Source organism: Brassica oleracea, chromosome C9 (genome assembly GCF_000695525.1).
Source record: "Brassica oleracea var. oleracea cultivar TO1000 chromosome C9, BOL, whole genome shotgun sequence".
Lineage (NCBI taxonomy): Eukaryota > Viridiplantae > Streptophyta > Magnoliopsida > Brassicales > Brassicaceae > Brassica > Brassica oleracea.
In genome coordinates this window covers 4938905-4961945 of record NC_027756.1, presented here as the reverse complement: position 1 = coordinate 4961945, position 23041 = coordinate 4938905, and the positions used below count along the sequence as shown (strand labels likewise).

Sequence of the window (23041 nt, the reverse complement as noted above, 5' to 3'; positions counted from 1 at the left end):
AAACCCTACCCTAAGCTTGGAAACACAATGTATATATAACAGCATTTTTTTTAAATATAAAGTTTAATTTGCATCCTTATCCAACAAAACAAAAGTTTTTCTTTTAAGAGGTTTTTGTTTAATTATTTTATATTATATTTTCCAAATTGTCTTGTAGTATTCTTTTTAGTAATTAATAACAACCAGATATCATTCAAATCTTTAGGACGTTTTATAATTACAAAAGGTTAGGTCAAAGGCAGAATAAAACTGTAGATTAAATCACTATTTCTACTCGGTCTCAAGTTCTCAGACTGTTATTTACAGTCGTCGTAGGAGATACAACTCATACTTCTTTCGGTAACAGATGTATTTCAGAGTTGTAAGTCAGGTTCTACCATGAACTTATATCTAGTCGGGTTGAGTTTCAATCAAAATAAAAAGTTTTTAAAGCTGAAATAAATAAACTGCATCAAGTTGACGAATCGGTTGATCCCCAATTTACAAAAATATATTCATATTTTATATTTTCTAGAACAAATAATTTGTAGGTTTTATGCGCAAAGGAACAAGCTCACTGGGGAATGATGTCCCCAGGACCCCAGCGAGAGAGACATAAACCGGCGAAGGAAGGAGAGTTACAGAACCAGTTTGTCTGATAACAAGTCGAACAGCGCAAAATACCATTCTGGGAGTGTCACAGGTAAGCGAAAACGTAAAGAACAACGTAAGAAGATTGAAAGATCTGTTAAATTTCTTCTTTGGTCATTGTTACGTTTGATCTTGTTTGGAAGCAAAGCGACATTTGAGAAGGTTAAACCAAAAAGAACCGCCTTTTTTTTTTTCTCTCAACGATGTCTTCCACCATCTTCTCCAGCAAGAAACCACAAGAATGAAGTTTCTTTGTAAGCATCTCTGGTCTGATTTGATTATTTTCTCCGGATATGTATTGGTATGAAGTTTCTTTTCTCTTTCTGTTTGTGAAGAGAAAATGCTGGACTATTAGCACTGACAAGAGTTGGTAGTAGAAGGGCTGTTCAGATAGCTGCTGGCTTCATGATCTTCTTCTCTATTCTCGGTTGAGTTTTAAGTAAAAGAAAAGGCTTTTGTTTAAAGTTGTATCTTTATTGATGATCTATCTTGTTAATGCAGGAAAATTTGGAGCTGTGTTTGCGTCAATCCCAGCACCTATAATAGCTGCATTGTACTGTCTCTTCTTTGCCTACGTGGGAGCTTGAGGTTTGAGTTTTATGCAGTTCTGCAACTTAAACAGCTTCAGGACTAAGTTCATCTTAGGCTTCTCCGTCTTCCTCGGCTGGTCGATCCCTCAGTACTTCAATGAGTACACCGCAATCAAAGGCTATGGTCCTGTCCACACAGGCGCTCGTTGGGTATGTAGTAGTAAACCAACTCTCTTTTTCTATCCAGACTATGAGCTAATGAAACTCTTTACTTGACAGTTCAACGATATGGTGAATGTCCCCTTCTCTTCAGAGCCTTTTGTTGCTGGCGTGGTGGCATTCTTCTTGGACAACACATTGCACAAGAAAGATTCTTCCATAAGGAAAGACAGAGGAAAGCATTGGTGGGATAAGTTTAGATCTTTCAAAGGTGATACCAGAAGTGAGGAGTTCTATTCTCTTCCTTTCAATCTCAACAAATACTTCCCTTGTGTCTAGAAACGGAGGAGAGAGAGAGATGAGGAAAAGAGTTTACTCAAGAGTTTCACCATTGTTGCCTCTTGAGTTCTTTTGTTTTGTTCTTTTCACAAAACTTTGGGAACTTTTAAAAGATATCAGTGCTGTTCGTTTGGTTGCCGCAGGTACCTGCATCGGCATCAATTTTTTTAAAAAATCTTGACGCCGGTACTGCGTCTGCGTCTAAACGTGGCGTTCTCGCGTCAGACGCCGAAAAAATCAGCGTCTTCGATTAAAAAACTGCTTTCGGAGGTTTATTTTACACATTTGCCCTTACTGTATTTCATTATTTACAAAAAAAAAAACCTAAATCCTAATTTCTCCATTGAAGCAGCTCTTCTCATCTCCTTCTCCGATGCAGACCTCGAGATCTCTCATCTCCGGCTCGAGCTCTCTCTTCTCCGACGCAGACCACGAGCTCTCTCATCTCAGACGCAGACCTTGTATAAGATATAACTCTTTACCTTGTAGCTTGTTGTTGAAAGAGTTTGTGTGAATCTTTGAAGTGTAAGTCTTTATGCTTGATAGAGTTTGGGTGAATCTTTGAAGTGAAAGTCTTTATGTTAAATGATCTTGTATCATTGAACCTTTTTTGCAGGCTCTCTGTTTCCATATTGTGAAGGTGTTGGAGTTCGTTGCAAAGAAAGATAGTCTGCAACTGCCCCATGGTTTTACAGCATTACAAGTACTCTTAGGTAACATCCGAGAAGCATTACAAGTCATCTGTCTCTGCAACTGCCCCACGGTTTGCAGAATGCCAGTCCCTTCATGGCTTGTTTTTGTTGAAGCTCTAAGTTCATGGTCTGCTTGTTGGTTTGGTTTGTTGATGCAGTTATCTGATTACTTTGTTTCATTATGTTGATGCAGTTATAGGACGAATTGTTTTATCCTGGTGATAAAGATACAGAAGCTCACGAACTCTTTGGGAGCTATGTTTCCATCATTACTTGCAGTTTTAAGAGCCAATTGATTCCCTTCTACAGAAGCAGTAGCAGAAGACGGGTTAATGGTGAACCTCTCCACAGGAACATTATCATTACTGAAAAAGATGACTGCTACTCTTTCAACAAGACCATGTTACAAACATTGTTCATACGTCATTCTATAATGATTATAGAAACAAAGGCTGATCTTTGATGTGGGTTTTCAATAAAAGCTGTTTTAAAATATTACACCAAGATGAGAGATTTCTGTTATTAAATTAAAATTTGAAAATACAATTTATAAATATCATCTCCCTCCAATTAGGTAGAATAAGTAACTAAATACAAAATCTATAAAAAAATACAAAACCTCAAAAATGAAATAATAGATAATATTTAGAAAAAAATATCTATATTTATTGTTTGTTATATTATTATAATCTAATATTTTTGACTAAACTATTAAAATCTTATCTAAAAAGAAAAGCATGATAAAATATTTTTATATCTGTATATTTGACCAAAAATTATTACCAAGTAAACATAATATTTTTATGGATATAAATATATTTAAACAACAATTTATTTATTAAAAATACAATTTTACAATTTTTAAAAAATAACTTCCAGCGACTTCGAAACGAACAACAATTTGCGGCAGCGGCGGCGTCGGCGTCAGCGTCTGTAAAACGAACAACAATCAAACAACATTGACGCTGCCGCCGAAAACCGCGGCAACCAAACGAACAGCACTGTCTTATTTTGTCTTATTTACAAGAATGATTATGAACCTTGAGAGCATTGTTGTTTACCCTCTCTAATGCTTTTGACTTTGTAAATCTAAGGGTACACAACTTTGTGATTTTTGATTAGTTTCTAAGTCTTTAGTTTGATTTTGCCTTGGTCGGTGCACAAAAAAAAGAGAGAAAAGATTTTGCCTTGGTTTCTTTCATAATCAAAAGATTAACTAGGTAACTGGTTGAATGAATTCAACAAAATTGAATGTATTTACGTATTATATATAAGAAAATAATATTGAATATTTACACATTATATGGATAAAATTTATAGTTAATTTTTTTTTGGAAAATTGTCACAAATAGCACATTCATAGTTACACTTTTCATGTTTACAGTAACCACTTTTACCCTCATTTTTAATGAAGTGTAAAAGACACTTATACCCCTAGGATTAACTAATCTAGACTTAGTGTTTAGAGTTGAGGATATAAGAGTTTTTTACTACTTAATGAAGAAAGTATTTTTGAAAATCCTTTTAATGATGATAAATATGAAAAGTAGTACTTTGAAAATGGTAAACATAATTTTTTTTTTTTTTTTTTTTTGTGTGAGTTGGTCATCATAGGAGTATATTAGATTGGCTCTCTTCACTCTTGTGTTGAGGTTTTTGTTCTATGTTCAATAAATATAGACATTAAAGGCCACTTTCGTTTGTTATCTTAATTATGGACAAGCAAAAGTTAAGATCGTTTTGTTTTTGTAAGGCAGATCGATTCATTACGTAATTAATTAAGTATTCACAATAATTAACTCTTAATACGACACTGGCTTTCAGAGACCGAGTTGAAGTGTTACAGTAAGTAAGCATGTGAATAAGGTTGATTGCACGAGTGAATATTATTACTTCATATTTAGTTGTCATTTCCTCATTTCATTTTAATTAAAAATAGTACTCATCATTGTTTATAAAATACTACTCTATTTGTTCTATAATATGTGATGTTTTCAGTGAAATAACAAATATTTAAAAAATATTTGTGCCTAAAATATTATTAAAAGTTTAATTAGTTACACAGTTTTAATAAATTAAATAATTATCCAAATTTTATTTCAGAATTTTAAGTTAGGTTCTACCATGAACTTATTATACCTAGTCGGGTTAAGTTTCACTCAAAATAAAAAAAAATTTAAAGCTGAAATAAATAAACTGCATCAAGTTGACGAATCTGTTGACCCCCAATTTACAAAAATATATTTATATTTTATATTTTTTTATAACAAATAATTTGTATGTTTTACACTATAAAATTAAACAAAATAAAAGAAAATATGTTTATTTTAATATTTACAGAATTATATTGTTAACATTTAATACTAGTCAGCATATGACAAAACAATCTAAAATTTACCCCCAAAAATATAAGTGGATGTTACAATTTCGTTGATCATGAACTTTGACTCAACACCAGCGATACATACACGCGTCCAATAAACAAGGGACCCGCATGACATTCCACGTGGTTTAAATAACAGAGCCGGTTTAAAGTTAAACCAAAAAGAACCGCCTATTCTTTTCTCTGCTTTTAAAAACAGAGGAAACAGAGGAAATATCAAGAAAATGCTCTTCAAACGATGTCTTCCACCATCTTCTCCAGCAAGAAACCACAAGAATGGTCAGAAACCATAAGAGAGAAGTGTCTTCCTCTCCTCCATCAAGCATCTTCGTCTTCTCTCCTCAAGGAAGCCATTGATGGTTTGGTTCAAGAGATCATCTCTCACTTCAACACTTTGGAAGATTCAACCATAGAAGATCTCCTCTCAGCTTCCGAATGTAAATCAATGGATACAACGTTTCTCCTCATAGGTGATATACACCCATTCCTACTCACCAATCTACTTAGAATCTTCATCCATCTAGCCCAACCAAAACCAAAACCTAAGAGTAAAGAAGATGAAGAAGCTGAAGAACATTTTAATTTTAATTTTTTACACACGATATATGGTGGATTTTTTAAAGAAGCTAATTGGGTAACCGGATTTATTAGACGCGGTTAACTCTCTCTTTTTTAAGCCAGAAACAGCACAACGTCACAATCCGTAGAACAAGTGTCAAGACTGTCCCAATGGGTTCTTCTTTGCAGACTTTGAACCATCCTCTGCTTCTTTATCTGGAGCAAGCGAACGTTGCAGTCGTTTCTGCTTCTGTTTATGCAAAACCAAAACAAAAGAAACACAAACCAGGAGATTTTGTCTTGTTAGCTCAACGACACAGTGATTTCTACGAATCCATGGTGTTCTTTTTGCTAACACACATACTCGAAGTTGACGCTTTTCCTCATCTTTTTTAGCACGCAAATCACTGTCTTCTTCCAGCATTTCTAACAGCAGGTGCTGGAATCAAAAGACACTAATCATATAAGCTGAATCAAGTCAAAGAAGATAATTGAGTAAAATGTACCGTTAGTTACCTTATCATATAAGAAGCGGACTCCTCTTTCGTGTTCCCAGGCCTTCACTTTTGTGGTCAGACCATCGATCATCGCTTAGAACGTGAACACAAGGGGGTTAATATCATCTTAAGACCCATCAGTTTAAGAATGAGTAAGCATCATAGATAGTCCAAAAACAATAGACATGATTTGGATAGCATTGTTACTACGTTCACACCCTATTGCAAACTAATCCAAATAAGACTTACTCGCATTAGCGAAGTAGGTGCAGTTAAAAAACACTCACCAGGAATTTTGCTGATAAGGTTCCTAGCTTCCTCTGCGTGTTTTAAATGTGTGTGCCCTCCTCTTGCAGCAGTAAAGCGATTTTCATCCTGTTAAGGCAACCAAATAGAAGAGACAATCAATATGCCATACATATACAAAGCTAGTAATGTAGGAAGTTGACAAAAAAACTTAGATACACTCTTTAACATTAAAATTATTTTTTTTTTAAACTTTGGAGAATAGGTACTCTCCAATAGTTGCAGGCTGCCAACCAAAACCAAAACCTAAGAGTAAAGAAGATGAAGAAGCTGAAGAACATTTTAATTTTAATTTTTTACACACGATATATGGTGGATTTTTTAAAGAAGCTAATTGGGTAACCGGATTTATTAGACGCGGTTAACTCTCTCTTTTTTAAGCCAGAAACAGCACAACGTCACAATCCGTAGAACAAGTGTCAAGACTGTCCCAATGGGTTCTTCTTTGCAGACTTTGAACCATCCTCTGCTTCTTTATCTGGAGCAAGCGAACGTTGCAGTCGTTTCTGCTTCTGTTTATGCAAAACCAAAACAAAAGAAACACAAACCAGGAGATTTTGTCTTGTTAGCTCAACGACACAGTGATTTCTACGAATCCATGGTGTTCTTTTTGCTAACACACATACTCGAAGTTGACGCTTTTCCTCATCTTTTTTAGCACGCAAATCACTGTCTTCTTCCAGCATTTCTAACAGCAGGTGCTGGAATCAAAAGACACTAATCATATAAGCTGAATCAAGTCAAAGAAGATAATTGAGTAAAATGTACCGTTAGTTACCTTATCATATAAGAAGCGGACTCCTCTTTCGTGTTCCCAGGCCTTCACTTTTGTGGTCAGACCATCGATCATCGCTTAGAACGTGAACACAAGGGGGTTAATATCATCTTAAGACCCATCAGTTTAAGAATGAGTAAGCATCATAGATAGTCCAAAAACAATAGACATGATTTGGATAGCATTGTTACTACGTTCACACCCTATTGCAAACTAATCCAAATAAGACTTACTCGCATTAGCGAAGTAGGTGCAGTTAAAAAACACTCACCAGGAATTTTGCTGATAAGGTTCCTAGCTTCCTCTGCGTGTTTTAAATGTGTGTGCCCTCCTCTTGCAGCAGTAAAGCGATTTTCATCCTGTTAAGGCAACCAAATAGAAGAGACAATCAATATGCCATACATATACAAAGCTAGTAATGTAGGAAGTTGACAAAAAAACTTAGATACACTCTTTAACATTAAAATTATTTTTTTTTTAAACTTTGGAGAATAGGTACTCTCCAATAGTTGCAGGCTGCAGTTAACCTTAAGACTTAGAACTCTATATTTTCATCAGATAAATGCTGAAAATCAGATCTTCTCTTGACATATCTTGATATAAGAGAACTTTTAAAACACAATCTCGTATATACCTTTTCATAATCATCAAGCCATTTTTCTTCCTTCTTTGCGTGCTTCCACTTATCAACTTTGTCTAAAATCTCCTTTCTGGTTAATGCTTCCTCTTTTGCCTTCTCAATTTGACTATCTATGCTTGCAAGAATATGCAACAGATCACCACTACCTGCAAAGCAAAACTTCGTCACAGCACACTCAATGGAAGATAGCTTCTTGAACCATAAGTTAACTCGATCACTAACAAACTGTGAAACCATGGCTATCTTAAAACAGGACATGTAAATAAACATGCTAAACATCAGTCAAAGAGAGGAGTAACAACTAGCAGCATAGGATAAGATTTCTTATTTGGTATTAGAAAGTCAATGTCCTGATTGAAAGGAAAAAAAAAAACTTATAAGGAATCAGAAGGTAAGAACCAAGCTTGGAAACGCTTTGGATTGAGCTCCTAACTTCTAATATTTTGCATTAGCTTTCCATAATGCTCTTATTAAGGCGTCCAAGCATTATATCTTTGGAAAGTAAAAGCGCAAAATGCACTGCCAAACTGAAGTAGTTAATCAATATTAGTCGTCTTATGCAAGAAGAATTTGTATGGTACCAGAATCAATGAGGTCAACAAGGCTCTGTCTTGCAGCATCGCTATTGACATCCATATGACCCTCTCTGCATACTTCTTCTAGTTCACACCGCCTCTTCAGCACCAGTTCCTCCATTTTGCTGGACTTCTTCAGTCTTTTAACTTCATCTTCAGCCTATGGTAAGTTACTTGCTGAGTCAGGCAAATCAGAATATGATATGTATCAAAAATATGATGGCATTACCTCCGGGAAAATGTCGTGACCAAGGCATCCTTTTGGTAAGGCATCATCAGGTTGGACAGATAGTAAACTGCTGATATTTTCAAATCTCCTCCTCTCATCCATAGGTGTTTCCATTCGATTCCACAGGTCTTGCAAGGTTCTTCCCAAATCTTGTACCTGTAATATGGGATTTCTTAAATTTGATTTTATGTGAAAAATGGAGGCTACCAACTAAAAAGTGCAGTTCATAATTTGAATGCTACAAACAAAGTCACCAATGATCACCCTAAGCAGCTTCTGAAGTTTCTCATTCTTCAGAGACTCTGTGAGTTCTGCTAATCCAGCAAGAGTATCATCACTGATGCTTTTTGTATCAGCCATTGAAGAGTCGGTCAGGCTTTTATGGACATGACTCAAGGCCTCTGAGAAATCAAATGCCATTGCCTCTGACAAGTCATGGATAGCACTGATATAAGAGTTGACTTTCTGCAGACGAACATCCTGAAAGAAAAATGATCTTTGTAAAACAAATACTCAAAACTGTGTATTTAAACAAAATATAAGAACACCTTTTCCTTGCATAGATCCTGCAGGCGTGCTCTAAGCTGATCCAACTTTGTTTCTGTTAAGTCGCTTTCATCAAAATCTTCTGGACCATTATTGCTACCATGATCATCATTCCCCGCTATGTTGGAAGAGATGTCAGTTATCCGTGTCAGAATCTCTGAGATTTGTTTCCATCTGAGACCCTTTTTCATCCGCAGTTCGTCCAGTACAGGCTTTACAGTGGATATCTGCTGTTTCAAAGTGTCTTCTTCTTTCTTCTCAAACAGAAACATACATAAGAGAAAGAATCGATATTGATATCTACGTGGCGAGCAGTTTGCGTAAGCATACATACCCTTGAATATGTAACTTGTTCACCAAGGGAAGACATAAGGCTGACAATTTCATCATCAGCTTGAGCTAGTGATCCTTGTAACTCAGCTTTGTACTTGATAGTTTAGGCAATCTTTCTATCGTATACATCCAGACATTCCTGCTCAATTTCTTCCAGTATATTGTCTATTTCATTGTAACTTTCACCAATTTCATCCCACATTTTCTACAGAAATTAAAAACAATCATATGTACTTGATCAAGAATATGCCCGATTGATTTTACCCCCACAAGTAAGAAGCATACATGCAGTTTCTTGATCCCATTGATCAAACATGAGCTACATGAGATTTTGATTCAGCAATTCAAAGAAAATGATAACAAAGCAAAGCAAGGGGCGAAAAGATTCTATAAAGACTCTGACCAGAAGCGTGAAAAAAAAAAGAAATTGGTGTTCAATTGTGTTAACAAACTAATCAAAGGAACCTGCAACTGTTGAAGCCGGGTGGTGGTTGATAGGGGATGCATTTTCTCCCGCCGCCGGTGCCGACTGAAAAATTTGACGGTGATCGGAAAACTAGTAAGTAGCGTGTAGATCCCGCGAGAGAGAGAGAGAGAGAGAGTTTGGAGGAGGAGAGCAGAGCAGAGCCTTACTGGCGATTGTGATATAATGTTTTTTGCGGCAAATTAGTTTTTATTCGTGTGTCCATCAAACTTCGCGCTCTTTCAATCTGCTTTTAGATAATATCCGTTCTTTATTTTATTTATTGTTTGACCCAAAAAAAAAACAAATTATTTAGGAGAATGTAGAAAAAAAAAACTTAGGATCAGCTTTACTTAGAGAGATTAAGTGAGTTAAGCTACAAAACCTGTTAACCCTGCCCATGTCTCTTACTTCTGCCAAGCTGACATATATCAACCAGTGTCTTTCCAGGAAGAAAATTCTCTTTCCTGAAAGTGACAATGAATCACATTGAAACACAGCATACAGAATTTGGTAAGATAGTGAAGGAGAAAATAGGGTTTAGAACCAACATGATGCAGAGTGCAGACGGTGGATAACCAACAGGCAACAGCTCCTCTTCATCCGTAAGACTAAACATGCAAACGGAGGAGCATTAATTAAGCAATGACCATAGAGTTCTTGAAGACACTATTCTGTCTCCCGGTTAACAGAAGTCTGCGTTTTTCCATGATAAAATCTGTGTTATAGAAAAACAATACTCAAACTCCTCAGAGCATTATTGAGGAAATGAATCAGAGTAGCTATAAGCATAACAGTCAGCTAAAAACGTTCACTTCAAGAAGAAGAAGAAAAAAACAACTCACAGAGAAACTAATAAAGAGATGTATGTACCCTGTTAGCAGAGTTTTTGTGAGAGCAGATTCAAGCCGACGGATGTCCTTCATCAACAATATCATAGATTCAAGCCGATGTCCAAATAATATCACAGTTCAAACAAGCTAACATAATAACAAAGCTCAGTCTGATGATACCCTTTTAGCCCATAAAGCTCGAGAAAGCACTTCCCTTGCAAGTTTTCACATCTGGTGGAAGGTAATTCTGATATAAACACAAGACACCAACATCATCAGACTCTTATTACGATCATCCTGCTTACAAGCGGAGAAAGACCATTACTGCTAGAGTTGTTTTCATCATATATAGGCTCTCTTCTTGCTTCATCACAATGTCTTTCTTTCTGGTCGGATCTCTCTCTCTCTCTCTCTAGATTAGCTCATCACAGTGGCTTTCTCGTCCTAATTCCCTTTTATTTTCATAGCAAGCTCTCAGAAGATTAAATGTACTTAATTTCAAAATTAGTTAATATATTCTGAAAGTGTACTATATTTTACTATATCAACTTTTGTAAAACAAATTTTAGATCAAACTCATTTATATAAATTACTCTTATTGGTTTAATTCCAAAGTTGTTACTTGTTTGAAAGATTTTTTTCCAAAATTTCATGTTTACTGTTACATTAACATGTGAATCTTACTTAACAAATGAGAGATGGGCCCTAGGGCTAAAAGCTTCGGGATTGGTAGAATTGGGCCTAAATGGGCCGGTTATAAGTAGTTTTTGAATCTTTCCCGTTGACTAAGTTAAAAGGAAACACTTTGTTCTCCGACGAACAGACAGGATGCGGCGAGGGAAGCAGCTTGTTCCGTTCGGATCATCATCAGAAAGAAGAGAGAACCTAACTCATTTTTCTGCTGCGGTAATTTCATTTCCCTTTTCCGCTATTCTCTGTTCACCAAAATTACAGCTCAATTGTTAGATGTAATAATTCAAAAAAAAAAAGGCTCTGCGTTGTCTCTTTAGTAAAATTGGGAGGGTTTTCAAGAAGATGTTCACTTTAGATCAAATTCATAGCGTTCTTAGTACTGCTAAATAATGATAGTAGCTGTACACACGGTCAAAAGCTAAATGTATTCTACGCCGCTGCATCATAGCTGACTTCTTATTCTTGGTGGGTATTGAGATGCAGAAAGGGGGGAGTTGGAGTATTGCATTGAAAACAAACGAGAATCCTTCAGGGGAGAGAGATAGAGAAGGCTTGAGTTGAAGAGGCAAAGGTTCAAAGAGAAATACTAGAGACGTAACTGCCTAGTTTGTGAGGGGATCCTGACTCGCATTTATGCCCCCGTGGTTAGTAGCGATGGAGTTGGGACATGCAACGTTGCAGCTAATCATTGTTGTTGTTTAATATCTTTTGTGTCTTCCTTCCTTCCTCCCGTAGCTGCTGTTGTTTCACCTAGTGAGTGACTTTTAGACTGAGGCCTCAGCCTGCGGTGAACACGTGTGTCTCTGTGGTGTCATTAGCTTAAATGTATTCTGGATACGTGTCATGAAGCTCACGTTTTGTATAATCCATATTTTGTGTACTCTACTTGGTTTTAATATAAAAAAGGTTACCTTGGGATAGACTCTTGTTTCGTCTTCTTTCTTAAATGTTTCCGTGGTTGCAATATCTCTTCTCATAGGCTTGTACCTTATCAGGTATATGATGTCTTCTCTTTCTATGGCTTTCTTGTCTCAGCTGAGTGTTAAGTTTATTTCTGTTTGACCAATCGGTTTGCATTGACGTTATTGCTTTCACTATTATATTGGGCAGTGATGAGGACTTCCTGTGGTCAAAATATGAAAGCAGCAGCAGAGATGTTGCTATCAGGTAGTAGCAAGGTCCCAAGAACCACCAGCTCTATCTTCATGTTCTGGTAACCACAGCTTCCTCCTCACCTGTGTCCCTTGTTTCTTGTACTCCTGCGCCTGTAATGGTTCAGATAAACTTAAGATTAATTATAGTGGATGTTTCAGAGAGTTTTTAGCTATAAACAACCGGGGACCTAGTATACTACTAGTAATTGTTTTTTTTTTGGCAGACCCATCATAATCAAAAAGATTTTAAAAAAAAAAAAAAAAGCAAAGGAGAATGATTGGCTGTCTAAAGTGTGCAGAAAGACATAAAGAGAGAATGCAAATAGAAATTAACCTTGTTAATATTCTCCAACATTATGCTTTTAACTTCTGAAACTTGATTGAGCCTTGACTTTTATTAGTTTCTCAATCTCCTCTGCATGGTCAACAAATCAAATATATACTTGATGTAAAGTGTTCTTTCATCACAGGCCTGCAGTTTTCTCGAATTAAAATCTCTCACATCTATTCATTACAATGCCCCAAAAGTTTTAAGGTAGTAGGTGATAGGTAACTTGTTCAGGCTTTTGGCTATAGGTAACTTGTTCTTGGTGTATATTGTATTAAAACTAGTTATCAAGGCTCAGCTCATTCATCCTGTCTTCTGTGTGTGTTTAGACTATCGAAAGCAGTCCATATGGAAAGGGATATATGATGGAGAATATAATACGTTACCACCCTCTCTCAATTGGTAATTTACTAGACAGCTCATATTGATTCTGTGATTGTATATGAACTAGTTTTATGTTGCTGACAAGTGTTTTCAGGTGCCGTCCTTATCTCTGACACTATGGTTCTCTCTATATCTTATTCTGGTTTCTTTGCAGGACCTCTTTGCCCTCTAGTCCTTTAGCCACTTTCCCTCTCATTTCAGGACATTTGACTTTCTCATTCAGAAGAAGAGGAAGCTAGTGGTCTTTGTACATGCACTGCTTGGTTAACGCAAGTAAGTAGTCCCCACTTCAATGTGATGCTGTCTGAGGAAACAATACTTGTTTAAAATACATTGACTCAGTTCTCTTGTATGGCTTCATTCAGCTTATATGATTTCACAGCACCCGCTATGAGAAATGCTGGAAGAAGACCGTAGTTTTGGTTGCATAAACAGAAGCAGGAACGACTACAATGCAGCTTGCCAAGGAGCAAAAGTCTGCAAAAAGAGGTAGTCATTGGGAATTCAAATACACAGTAACTTTGGTTGCACAGACAGAAGCAGAAACGACTACAATGTTAGCTTGCTCCTGGCAAAGCAGATACTCAAAAAGGGGTTGGGGTTTTCTTTTATAACTTTTGAGTGTTAGATACTTACATACATAACAATCACAAAGTCCATTGATCTCCAAAACCAAAGTTTTACAGTAATTGAAAAGACTTAACATTCCTTGGCTTGGTTTCTCTGTCTCAGGAAATGAAAAGACACATACTTACAGTTCTCTCTCTATCAGTAGTAATTGAAAAGACTAGACTCATATCCTATTACTATGCTAGTCTCAAAAAACATTACTTTGGACTCGCTCTCAAGCGGTGCACTATGTCAGAAAACCCCACATTGATGCTAATGGCAGCAACAATGATAAACCAGCGAATGGAACTTTTAATTAGTGACTTCTTCTCTTGCTTCTTCTTGCTGGATATTGCAACACCAACCACCATGGATGTCATTAAGATGCTCAGCCCCATCTTGACCCATCTGTTTTTCACCAGGAGCCCCATACACAATAGTACAACTCCTCCTAGGAAGAAACACAAAGATGCCCATGTGGCATCCTTTAGAGTCCTCCTCAAGCCCTTGCTCTTCATGCTTGACGACACAAATGTGGACCCAGCTGATCCAATGACTGCTGAAGCAAACATGCATGCTGTAATCTCCTTCTCCTTCTTTGACATGCTCCCCAATATAGATATGTAAGAAGGCACATTCATAAGCCCATTGATGAAGGTTGCCAAGAGAGCATTGTTGTCTCTCTTGTCTTCATCACACACCTGTGATATCAACCATACTATTAATGAAACAAACACAAACAAATTGCACATCAACAAGACATGATAAGAGAAACAAACCTTGTCTTTGAGTGCTAATAGCATTTGACATAAGCCTTGAAGAAACAACACTCTTTGATGATCATTTATAGCCTCCATGATGCTCAAGAGAACACTGATTCTCAGCATCTTTGCATACTTGAAGATGATTTGAATCTCCTTCTTCAATTCTTCATCCTCAAGCTTCTTCTTCCTCTTTGCTCCACCTTCATTAATGGTGTCTTCTTGTACTTGTGTCAAGATGCTTCTTTGCACATGCTTGAACCTTGCAACCATATCATCACTCAACATACTAACTCTTCTCTCTATCTTCTCAATTTTTTGCAGTAACTCATGTGAAGGTTCTCTCCAGGCTAGATGATGATCTTCAAGCATGCTGATGGAAACATGTTCTTCATCTTCTTCATCTTCTTCACTCTTAGGTTTTGGTTTTGGTTGTGCTAGATGGATGAAGATTCTAAGTAGATTGGTGAGTAGGAATGGGTGTATATCACCTATGAGGAGAAACGTTGTATCCATTTATTTGCATTCGGAAGCTGAGAGGAGATCTTCTATGGTTGAATCTTCCAAAGTGTTGAAGTGAGAGATGATCTCTTGAACCAAACCATCAATGGCTTCCTTGAGGAGAGAAGACGAAGATGCTTGATGGAGGAGAGGAATACACTTCTCTCTTATGGTTTGTGACCATTCTTGTGGTTTCTTGCTGGAGAAGATGGTGGAAGACATCGTTTGAAGAGCATTTTCTTGATATTTCCTCTGTTTCCTCTGTTTTTAAAAGCAGAGAAAAGAATAGGCGGTTCTTTTTGGTTTAACTTTAAACCGGCTCTGTTATTTAAACCACGTGGAATGTCATGCGGGTCCCTTGTTTATTGGACGCGTGTATGTATCGCTAGCTAGTATTTGAACTTTTTATAAGTTAATAATCTCAAAACAAGAATAAAAACTTTACATCTAATCAAAGTTCATCTGATCAACGAAACTGTGACATCCACTTAGAGTAAAAAATATATTTTTGGGGGTAAAAAAAAATTGTTCTTTTTTTCATATGCTGACTAGTAACTAAATATTAAAAATATAATTATGTAAATATTAAAATATTAAAATAAAAATATTTTCTTTTGTTTTATTTAATTTATAGTGTAAAACCTTCAAATTATTTGTTCGAAAAAATAAAAATAAATATATATTTAGTAAATTGAGGGTCAACTTGATGCAGTTTATATATTTCTAGTTTACAAATTTGATTGCTTTTAATGATATTCTTTGGTTACTATTACATTAGAAAGGATACACAAGGGAGCTTCCTTCTTCTGCCACAATCAAATGAGTTCTCTTTTCTTCCTTTACAATTTGATAGGGAGAAAACAACAATACAAAGATAAATCAACTGATCAAAAAGGCAAAGTAAAAAAAGTAAAAAAAATGAAGCGCATCTTTAGCTTGTGGATTCTGATATGCTTTGAAGAGAAGGCTGCCAAGCTCTGAGATTATTAGTAGCTATTGTGTTCATCATCTCTCTTTGCTTTTCGTGTACACTTCTCTGTTAATCAAACATTAATATGATCAATATCCTTTCATAAATCAACTTCAAAAATCTTACAATTCATACGCTGTTATTCAATTTAACATACACAATACTGATTGCTTCAATCAGAGAAGTAAAAATGAAATACAAAGATATTGTAGTATGTATGTATATATACCTGAATATCTTTATCAAAAGCAGATTCTGATCTTAGGGTTAGTGGATTAATCTCCTCTTGAGCAACAAAAAATTCTCCATGGATCTTCTTCATCTTTTCAGATCTCTAGGTTCTTAATCCTTTCATCAACTCTTTATTTAAATTTTAAATAAAAACACACACGTATTGTCAAAAGTGAAACATAAACAATTAAATTAAAGAGAACCCTATAAATTAAGGAACGTTTCTTGATTTTAAAATTTATACACTGACTCAATTTATGATGATCATAATCAAACGCGACGCTGAAGAAACCCCTAAAACCTAGAGTGTCTTCCTTAACTTAAAGTTCATCCATGTAACATGTTACGTGTGATTTTTCAGGAGAGTGAGTGAGAATAGTATGCCTTCGGAAGAGATGAGCCTATCGACATGACCGAGCAAGAGACTATCAGAAGGTGGTAGTAGTTTGATTCTAGTAAAGCGGAGAGAGCCACCGTGAGGTACGCCAGAGGAGATGAGAAGAGCGACGTGGTGGCCAGGATGAGACTTAATCACCTCGCTAGCGGTTACTGTGCTGTAAACCCTCTCCAACTTGCCGTCTGGTCGTTGTGCCACCGTCGTGGCCGTCTCCACCGCCTGACAGTTCCCCATTTCACGGCGGAGGAAAGTCAAGAGAGAAAGGAGTGAGAGTAAGCGTAGGTGAGGGGAGGGTTTATATATATATATATATATATGATAATAGTGAAGCCATTGCTTAATTGTTTATGTTTCAATGTTTTGGATTGTCCGTACATATGCAAGTGCTTGCATTGCTGGAATCTTTCACTCGGAAAGGTAAGATCCTCGGTGACATCAAGCCTTTGAAAATATGAATCTATTAACCATTTTTTATTATTATTTATGCTAACATTTAGCTCAAGTTCTCTTCATAATCGTAGAAAAACAGCTTAATTTGGATATGCTAAGTCAAAGTGTGTGTCATTGCTAGGTTTAACAGAAATAAAATAAATCCATAATTTTAGATAATTAATAAATCTCTGATTTTTCAATTTCTTTATGCAACTTTTACAACTTAAGATCGAAGATTTATTATTAAATAAATAAATTTGTATACGTCAAGCAACTTTATGAATCTTAGTATTTTATAAGCAATGATGCGTGTTTTTTAATTAAAAATATAAATAAGGAAATGACAACTAAAAATGAAGTAATAATATTCCCTCGTTCAATCAACCTTATTCACATGCTTACTGTGTACACTTTAACTCGGTCTCTGAAAGCCAGTGTTTTATTAAGCGTTAATTATTGTGAATACTTAGTTAATTACGTAATGAATCGATCTGCCTTATACAAAAACAAAACGATCTTAACTTTTGCTTGTCCATAATTAAGATAACAAACGAAAGTGGCCTTTAATGTCTATATTTTACTGAACATAGAACAAAAACCTCAACACAAGAGTGAAGAGCCACTCTAATATATTTGATGACCAACTCACAACAGAAAAAAAAAATCAACTATGAATTTTATCCATATAATGTGTAAATATTCAATATTATTTTTCTTATATATCCCCTAGACTATATTTGCGAAGTGATTTTGCCACATGTCATTTCTACAATCAATTTCACAAAACAAATATTACATGACTACTGAAATTAATGACATGTCTTATAGTTTAATATGACACGGACAATTGCATTTAATGTTAATTTATATTTTTGGTAAATTTTTTAAAATAAGGTAATAACTCATATATTACATTTAATGTCAATTTATATTTTTGGAATTTATTTTAGAATATGGGAATAACTCATAAATTATCATTAAAATAAATATATCCAAATATGACATTATAAATTTCGAAATATAATTTAATTATATATTTTTAAATTATACAATTTTATTACTAAAATTTTTAAAAATGTATACAATTTTTTATAAAATTATAAAAATTTAATCGTAAAATCATTATTTTCTTATATATCTACAAATTTTATAAATATTGTTTAATTTTAATTTTTGGTAATTATGCAATTTTTACAAATTTATTTAATATATTTAATAAAAATAAATAGATAGATCTATCTAAGATTATAATTTCAAATATATACGTGCATATTTTTAAATATAATTTTTATGTTTAATTAAATAAAATTTATATTAAAATATTGATACGAATAAAAAATTTACAATATTAATAAAATTTTGTTTTAAAATATAATTTATATTTATCTGTTAAAAAATATTTTATATTTTTTTTACTACACATGTTGCAGGAAGAAAGCTAGTAGCACGTAAATACATTCATTCAACCAGTTACCTAGTTAATCTTTTGATTATGAAAGAGACCAAGGCAAAATCTTTTTTTTTGTGCACCTACCAAGGCAAAATCAAACTAAAGACTTAGAAACTAATCAAAAATCACAAAGTTGTGTACCCTTAGATTTACAAAGTCAAAAGCATTAGAGAGAATAAACAACAATGCACTCAAGGTTCATAATCATTCTTTGTAAATAAGACTATAGAATGTGAGATATCTTTTAAAAAGTTTCCCAAAGTTTTGTGAAAGGAACAGAACAAAAGAACTCAAGGGGCAACAATGGTGAAACTCTTGAGTAAACTCTTTTGCTCATCTCTCTCTCTCTCTCTCCTCCGTTTTCAGCCAGAAGGGAAGTACTTGTTGAGATTGAAAGGAAGAGAATAGAACTCCTCACTTCTTGTGTCACCTTTGAAAGATCTAAACTTATCCCACCAATGCTTTCCTCTGTCTTTCCTTATGGAAGAATCTTTCTTGTGCAATGTGTTGTCCAAGAAGAATGCCACCACGCCAGCAACAAAAGGCTCTGAAGAGAAGGGGACATTCACCATATCGTTGAACTGTCAAGTAAAGAGTTTCATTAGCTCATAGTCTGGATAGAAAAAGAGAGTTGGTTTACTACTACATACCCAACGAGCGCCTGTGTGGACAGGACCATAGCCTTTGATTGCGGTGTACTCATTGAAGTACTGAGGGATCGACAAGCCGAGGAAGACGGAGAAGCCTAAGATGAACTTAGTCCTGAAGCTGTTTAAGTTGCAGAACTGAAGAAAACTCAAACCTCCAGCTCCTACGTAGGCAAAGAAGAGACAGTACAATGCAGCTATTATAGGTGCTGGGATTGACGCAAACACAGCTCCAAATTTTCCTGCATTAACATATGATAATAGATCATCAGTAAAGATAAAAACTTCAAACAAAAGCATTTTGAAAATATAATTGAACTTAAAACTTAACCGAGAATAGAGAAGAAGATCATGAAGCCAGCAGCTATCTGAACAACCCTTCTACTACCAACTCTTGTCAGTGCTAATAGTCCAGCATTTTCTCTTCACAAACAGAATAAAAAAAAATAACTTAAAACCGAAGTATCCAGAGTAATTAATCAAATGTGGACATGTATCATCTAAGAGATGTTTACATGGAGACAGAGGATCCAGCACCAGTACCAAACAACCCTGAAATCAGAATAGCCACTCCCTGATCCACAAAACATGATCAGTTCAGAAACAAGTGAGAATGTTTATTTTGCAACATTATAATCTGAAAGTGCGGACAAGTTACCTGCCAGCCAATACCACGGCTGAGAATAGAAGGTGGCATCATTGTTGCACTTGCATATCTTGAGACAGCGATAAACCCACCCGTTGACTTCAATGATCATCCACACACAAAAGAAAAAAAAAACTGAATTAACCAAAATCACAGAGCATAAATCAATTTATTTCGAAAGATTAAAATGTGACATATACCTCAACTAGAGCAACAAAAGAAGCCATCATCATTGCAAAAGCTTCTCCAGCATCAAATGAAGGTGCACCCCACTGGAATGGCCATGGAACTCTTATCCTGAAAAAAAACTAATTTAACAACAAATCCAATGAAGATCACTACTTAATCAGCTGAGTTGTAACCACTTACCATGGGGCAGCACCTATGATGCCAGCACGATCAGTTCTGCAACTTGTTTGCGTAGTTGGTGCAGCACCATTGTATGCTCCACCCACTGTAAGAAGGTGAGCATAGATCCACACAATCACCACAGCGAATATTACAGCAAACCGGTCAAACACATTCTTCCCTGATTTTAGCACATGAGGCAAGTACTGCAACAGAGAAACACCAGAACATTAAACCAGGAACGTTGCTTTTGGGAGTTAAAAGAGATCTATTGTGTTAGCAAGTTAAGGCTATTACCTGTGAAACAAATACTAGAATGAGAAGCTCAGGCAACCCAATCTCTATGCACTTAGCAACCTGAAATGTAAAAGGGAAGTTAACAACTACACACAAGAAGTGATTAGTGTTTCAGTGGCATCTAGAGAGTAGAGACTTTACCCCTGGGAAACCAAACTCGTATAGACCAAACCCAACGAGACTCACCAGTGGAACAGCTGAGATAGGACTTAAGAACCTGTAAAAATGAAATACAAAGGGAAGTCTTACATATCATTTACAAATGTTTTTAAGACTATCTCCTCCTTCCAAACTAACCTAACAACATTAAGCCAGAGGCCACTGAAACCAAGAATCATCTGCAGGGTTGAAGCAACAATCAAGGCGCCTTGAGTTGCTCTCATAATCCTCTCAAACCGCTGCAAAAAACAACATGATTGTTTTGTTGTTAAACAATAGCACCAAGAACGAGTCATATGATAAAACAGGAAGTCATCATCATTACATCTATAGGGTTGGAGGTATCACTGAATCTTCCTGAGAGGATGATTGATATTGTGGTTGGCACAAAGGTGTAAGACGCTCCGATAACAGCAGGCAATCTGGTCCCAAAAGTTGTTTGGAGCAATGTGTTGATGCCGGCAACAAAGAGAATGGTCTGGACCACCTTTGCCTTCTCTTCCTGAGAATCAAAAGCAAGTCACTACACACCATTCAGTATAAGCTCATTGAAGAAGGAAGGCTTACATATCCACCACCCATCTGGGGAACAAGAGCAGTAGGAATGAGGACTGTTGTGCCAAGCATGACAAGGTAATGTTGAAACCCAAGTAGAATAGCTTCAGCTGAAACACACAATCATGAAAGAGGAGTGACAATGGTAAAAGTGGAGGTAAATACAGTAAACATCAAACAAAGCTTTATGTTCATTTTAGACAAAGAAGAAAAAAACACAAATCTCAAATCAGACAACAAATCTCGTGATGAAGCCAAAATGAAAGAAAAAGGAAAGAGCTTTGAAACTTGCCAACAGATGAAACAAATCAGGACAACAATCTTCTTGATTAAGGCAAAACTAAGGAAGCTTGGTCTGAGAACTACACTATACACCGACAGATGAAAGCCAAAATAACAAAAAAGGAAAGAACTTTCGAGCTTGGAAGGTAGAAGAAATGAGAAAAAGGAAAGAGCTTTAGGAACTCACGCCAAGGAGGAGGGCTTGTGATGCAATAAGAGATGTTGGGGAGCTGATCTTTCGGAGGATGCGGTTGAGGTTCGTCTGCTTTCGGTGCTGGAGCTCCACCTCCCGCCATGGTTTCTTTATCTCACTCTCTCTCTCTCTCTCTCTCTCTCTCTCTTTCTCTGCAAAAGCAACAAATGAAGTACAAGTTTCAGAGAAAAGCTCCCAGATCGGGGAATCTACCAGAAACAGAGGTGTAAATGGTGTAACTAAGTAAAGCACAAATCTTTATAAATGGGAGAGAAGAGAGAGAGAGAGAGGTTGAAAACTCACATCAGTGGCAGCAGCTTCTGGGAAGAAGAGGAGATGAGATGAAAACGAGTAACAACAGTGTATGTTTGTGTGTGATGTTTAGGTACAAAAGGTAAAGCAGCAAAGAGAGAGAGAGAGAGAGAGTGAAGCTTTAATTTTCTGCAAAACTCGAGGTGCGAAAATAAGTTAAAATATTTAGAGCATCACACCTTTATAATTTTTTTAAAAAATATAAAAGTGAAATCGTTTATTTTTATAATATAGTTACTCCATTTTAAAAAAAAAATATAGAAATTTTTTTTTTTTTGTTTTTATATTTAGAGATAAAATAGCATTTTTCTATATTTTCTCCTATAAGTAAAAGAACTTTATTATAAAGTTATACATCGGAGTAAATTCAATTCTATAATTAAGTTTTTCTATTTTAGTAAAAAATATAGAAATAAAAATAAAATTGGGTTGGAGATGGTTTTAATCAGGTTTTAATGTTTAAATCAATGTATCGACCGAGAAAAGAAAAGAATCAATGAAATGTGGACAAAGTCTTGTTGTTAGCAATTTAATTATCTGAGTGTGATTATTAACGCAATGAATGAACACCTTGTGTAGTTTATATTCCCTCGGTATAGTTATGTTTTATTTGTACTGTATAATTATAACTTTATTCCAAAATTTACCAACTTGTATGAAAGAACTCTAATAGTAGCAGTTAATATAAAAAGTTTGATAGATTTGTGCCTATAAATACATTACAGAATACTATTTTGAATCGAAGCTTGTAATCGAGGCGGTAATAGTAATTTTGTTTGAATTGAAGCTTGTAATCGAATCTTTATTTCTGTTTCGGATCAGTTTATTATTCAAAAAAGATATTATTTTGAAATAGAGAGAATTGTTATAAAATAACTTATGATTTTATAGTATTGAGAAATTTAAATAAACGATTATTAGGCAATTTAAATGGTTGTTACATCTATTATAAAATAACTTATGATTTTATAGTATTGAGAAATTTAAATAAAGGCAAAAATTTATATCCGTATGAGAAGATAACACTGATAACAAAAGAAGATGTGTTATTAGAAGAGAAGGAATGGTGTATTACAATCGATCGAAATAATCGATTTATATAGAAGTGAAAAGTTGAAGTTACTGTACATGCATAGTGACGTGGGCTCCACATGATTTATATTTTTCGTAACATGTCAAATTTGGAGCCGAAACTTTTGACATA

At 35.4% G+C, this 23041-nt stretch overlaps 1 protein-coding gene, 2 long non-coding RNA genes and 3 pseudogenes across 3 annotated transcripts; 3 read left to right on the top strand and 3 right to left on the bottom strand.

Annotated features, from left to right (window-relative positions):
• Window positions 1–346: 346 nt before the first annotated feature.
• LOC106314164 lies at window positions 347–1663 on the top strand (annotated as a pseudogene).
• A 487-nt stretch (window positions 1664–2150) lies between these two features.
• Window positions 2151–2813, top strand: LOC106316947. The gene is made up of 2 exons (XR_001265014.1): window positions 2151–2371; window positions 2544–2813. It is a non-coding gene; the product is annotated as an uncharacterized LOC106316947 (long non-coding RNA).
• Window positions 2814–4743: 1930 nt separating this feature from the next.
• On the bottom strand, window positions 4744–10852 carry LOC106314163 (annotated as a pseudogene).
• A 2136-nt stretch (window positions 10853–12988) lies between these two features.
• On the top strand, window positions 12989–13622 carry LOC106317668. Its single transcript, XR_001265193.1, has 3 exons — window positions 12989–13065; window positions 13202–13320; window positions 13413–13622. It is a non-coding gene; the product is annotated as an uncharacterized LOC106317668 (long non-coding RNA).
• Window positions 13623–15849: 2227 nt separating this feature from the next.
• On the bottom strand, window positions 15850–16757 carry LOC106317735 (annotated as a pseudogene).
• Window positions 16758–18498: 1741 nt separating this feature from the next.
• LOC106319028 (nucleobase-ascorbate transporter 6-like) lies at window positions 18499–21824 on the bottom strand. The gene is made up of 13 exons (XM_013757231.1): window positions 21520–21824; window positions 21063–21160; window positions 20821–20997; window positions 20634–20734; window positions 20478–20553; window positions 20337–20396; window positions 20061–20245; window positions 19892–19988; window positions 19704–19790; window positions 19561–19619; window positions 19377–19468; window positions 19049–19287; window positions 18499–18979 (listed from the first exon to the last, which is right to left on the bottom strand). Exons 1-13 carry the CDS (start codon window positions 21626–21628, stop codon window positions 18761–18763), a joined length of 1599 nt encoding a protein of 532 aa, XP_013612685.1. The 5' UTR covers window positions 21629–21824; the 3' UTR covers window positions 18499–18760.
• Between the last annotated feature and the right edge of the window lie 1217 nt (window positions 21825–23041).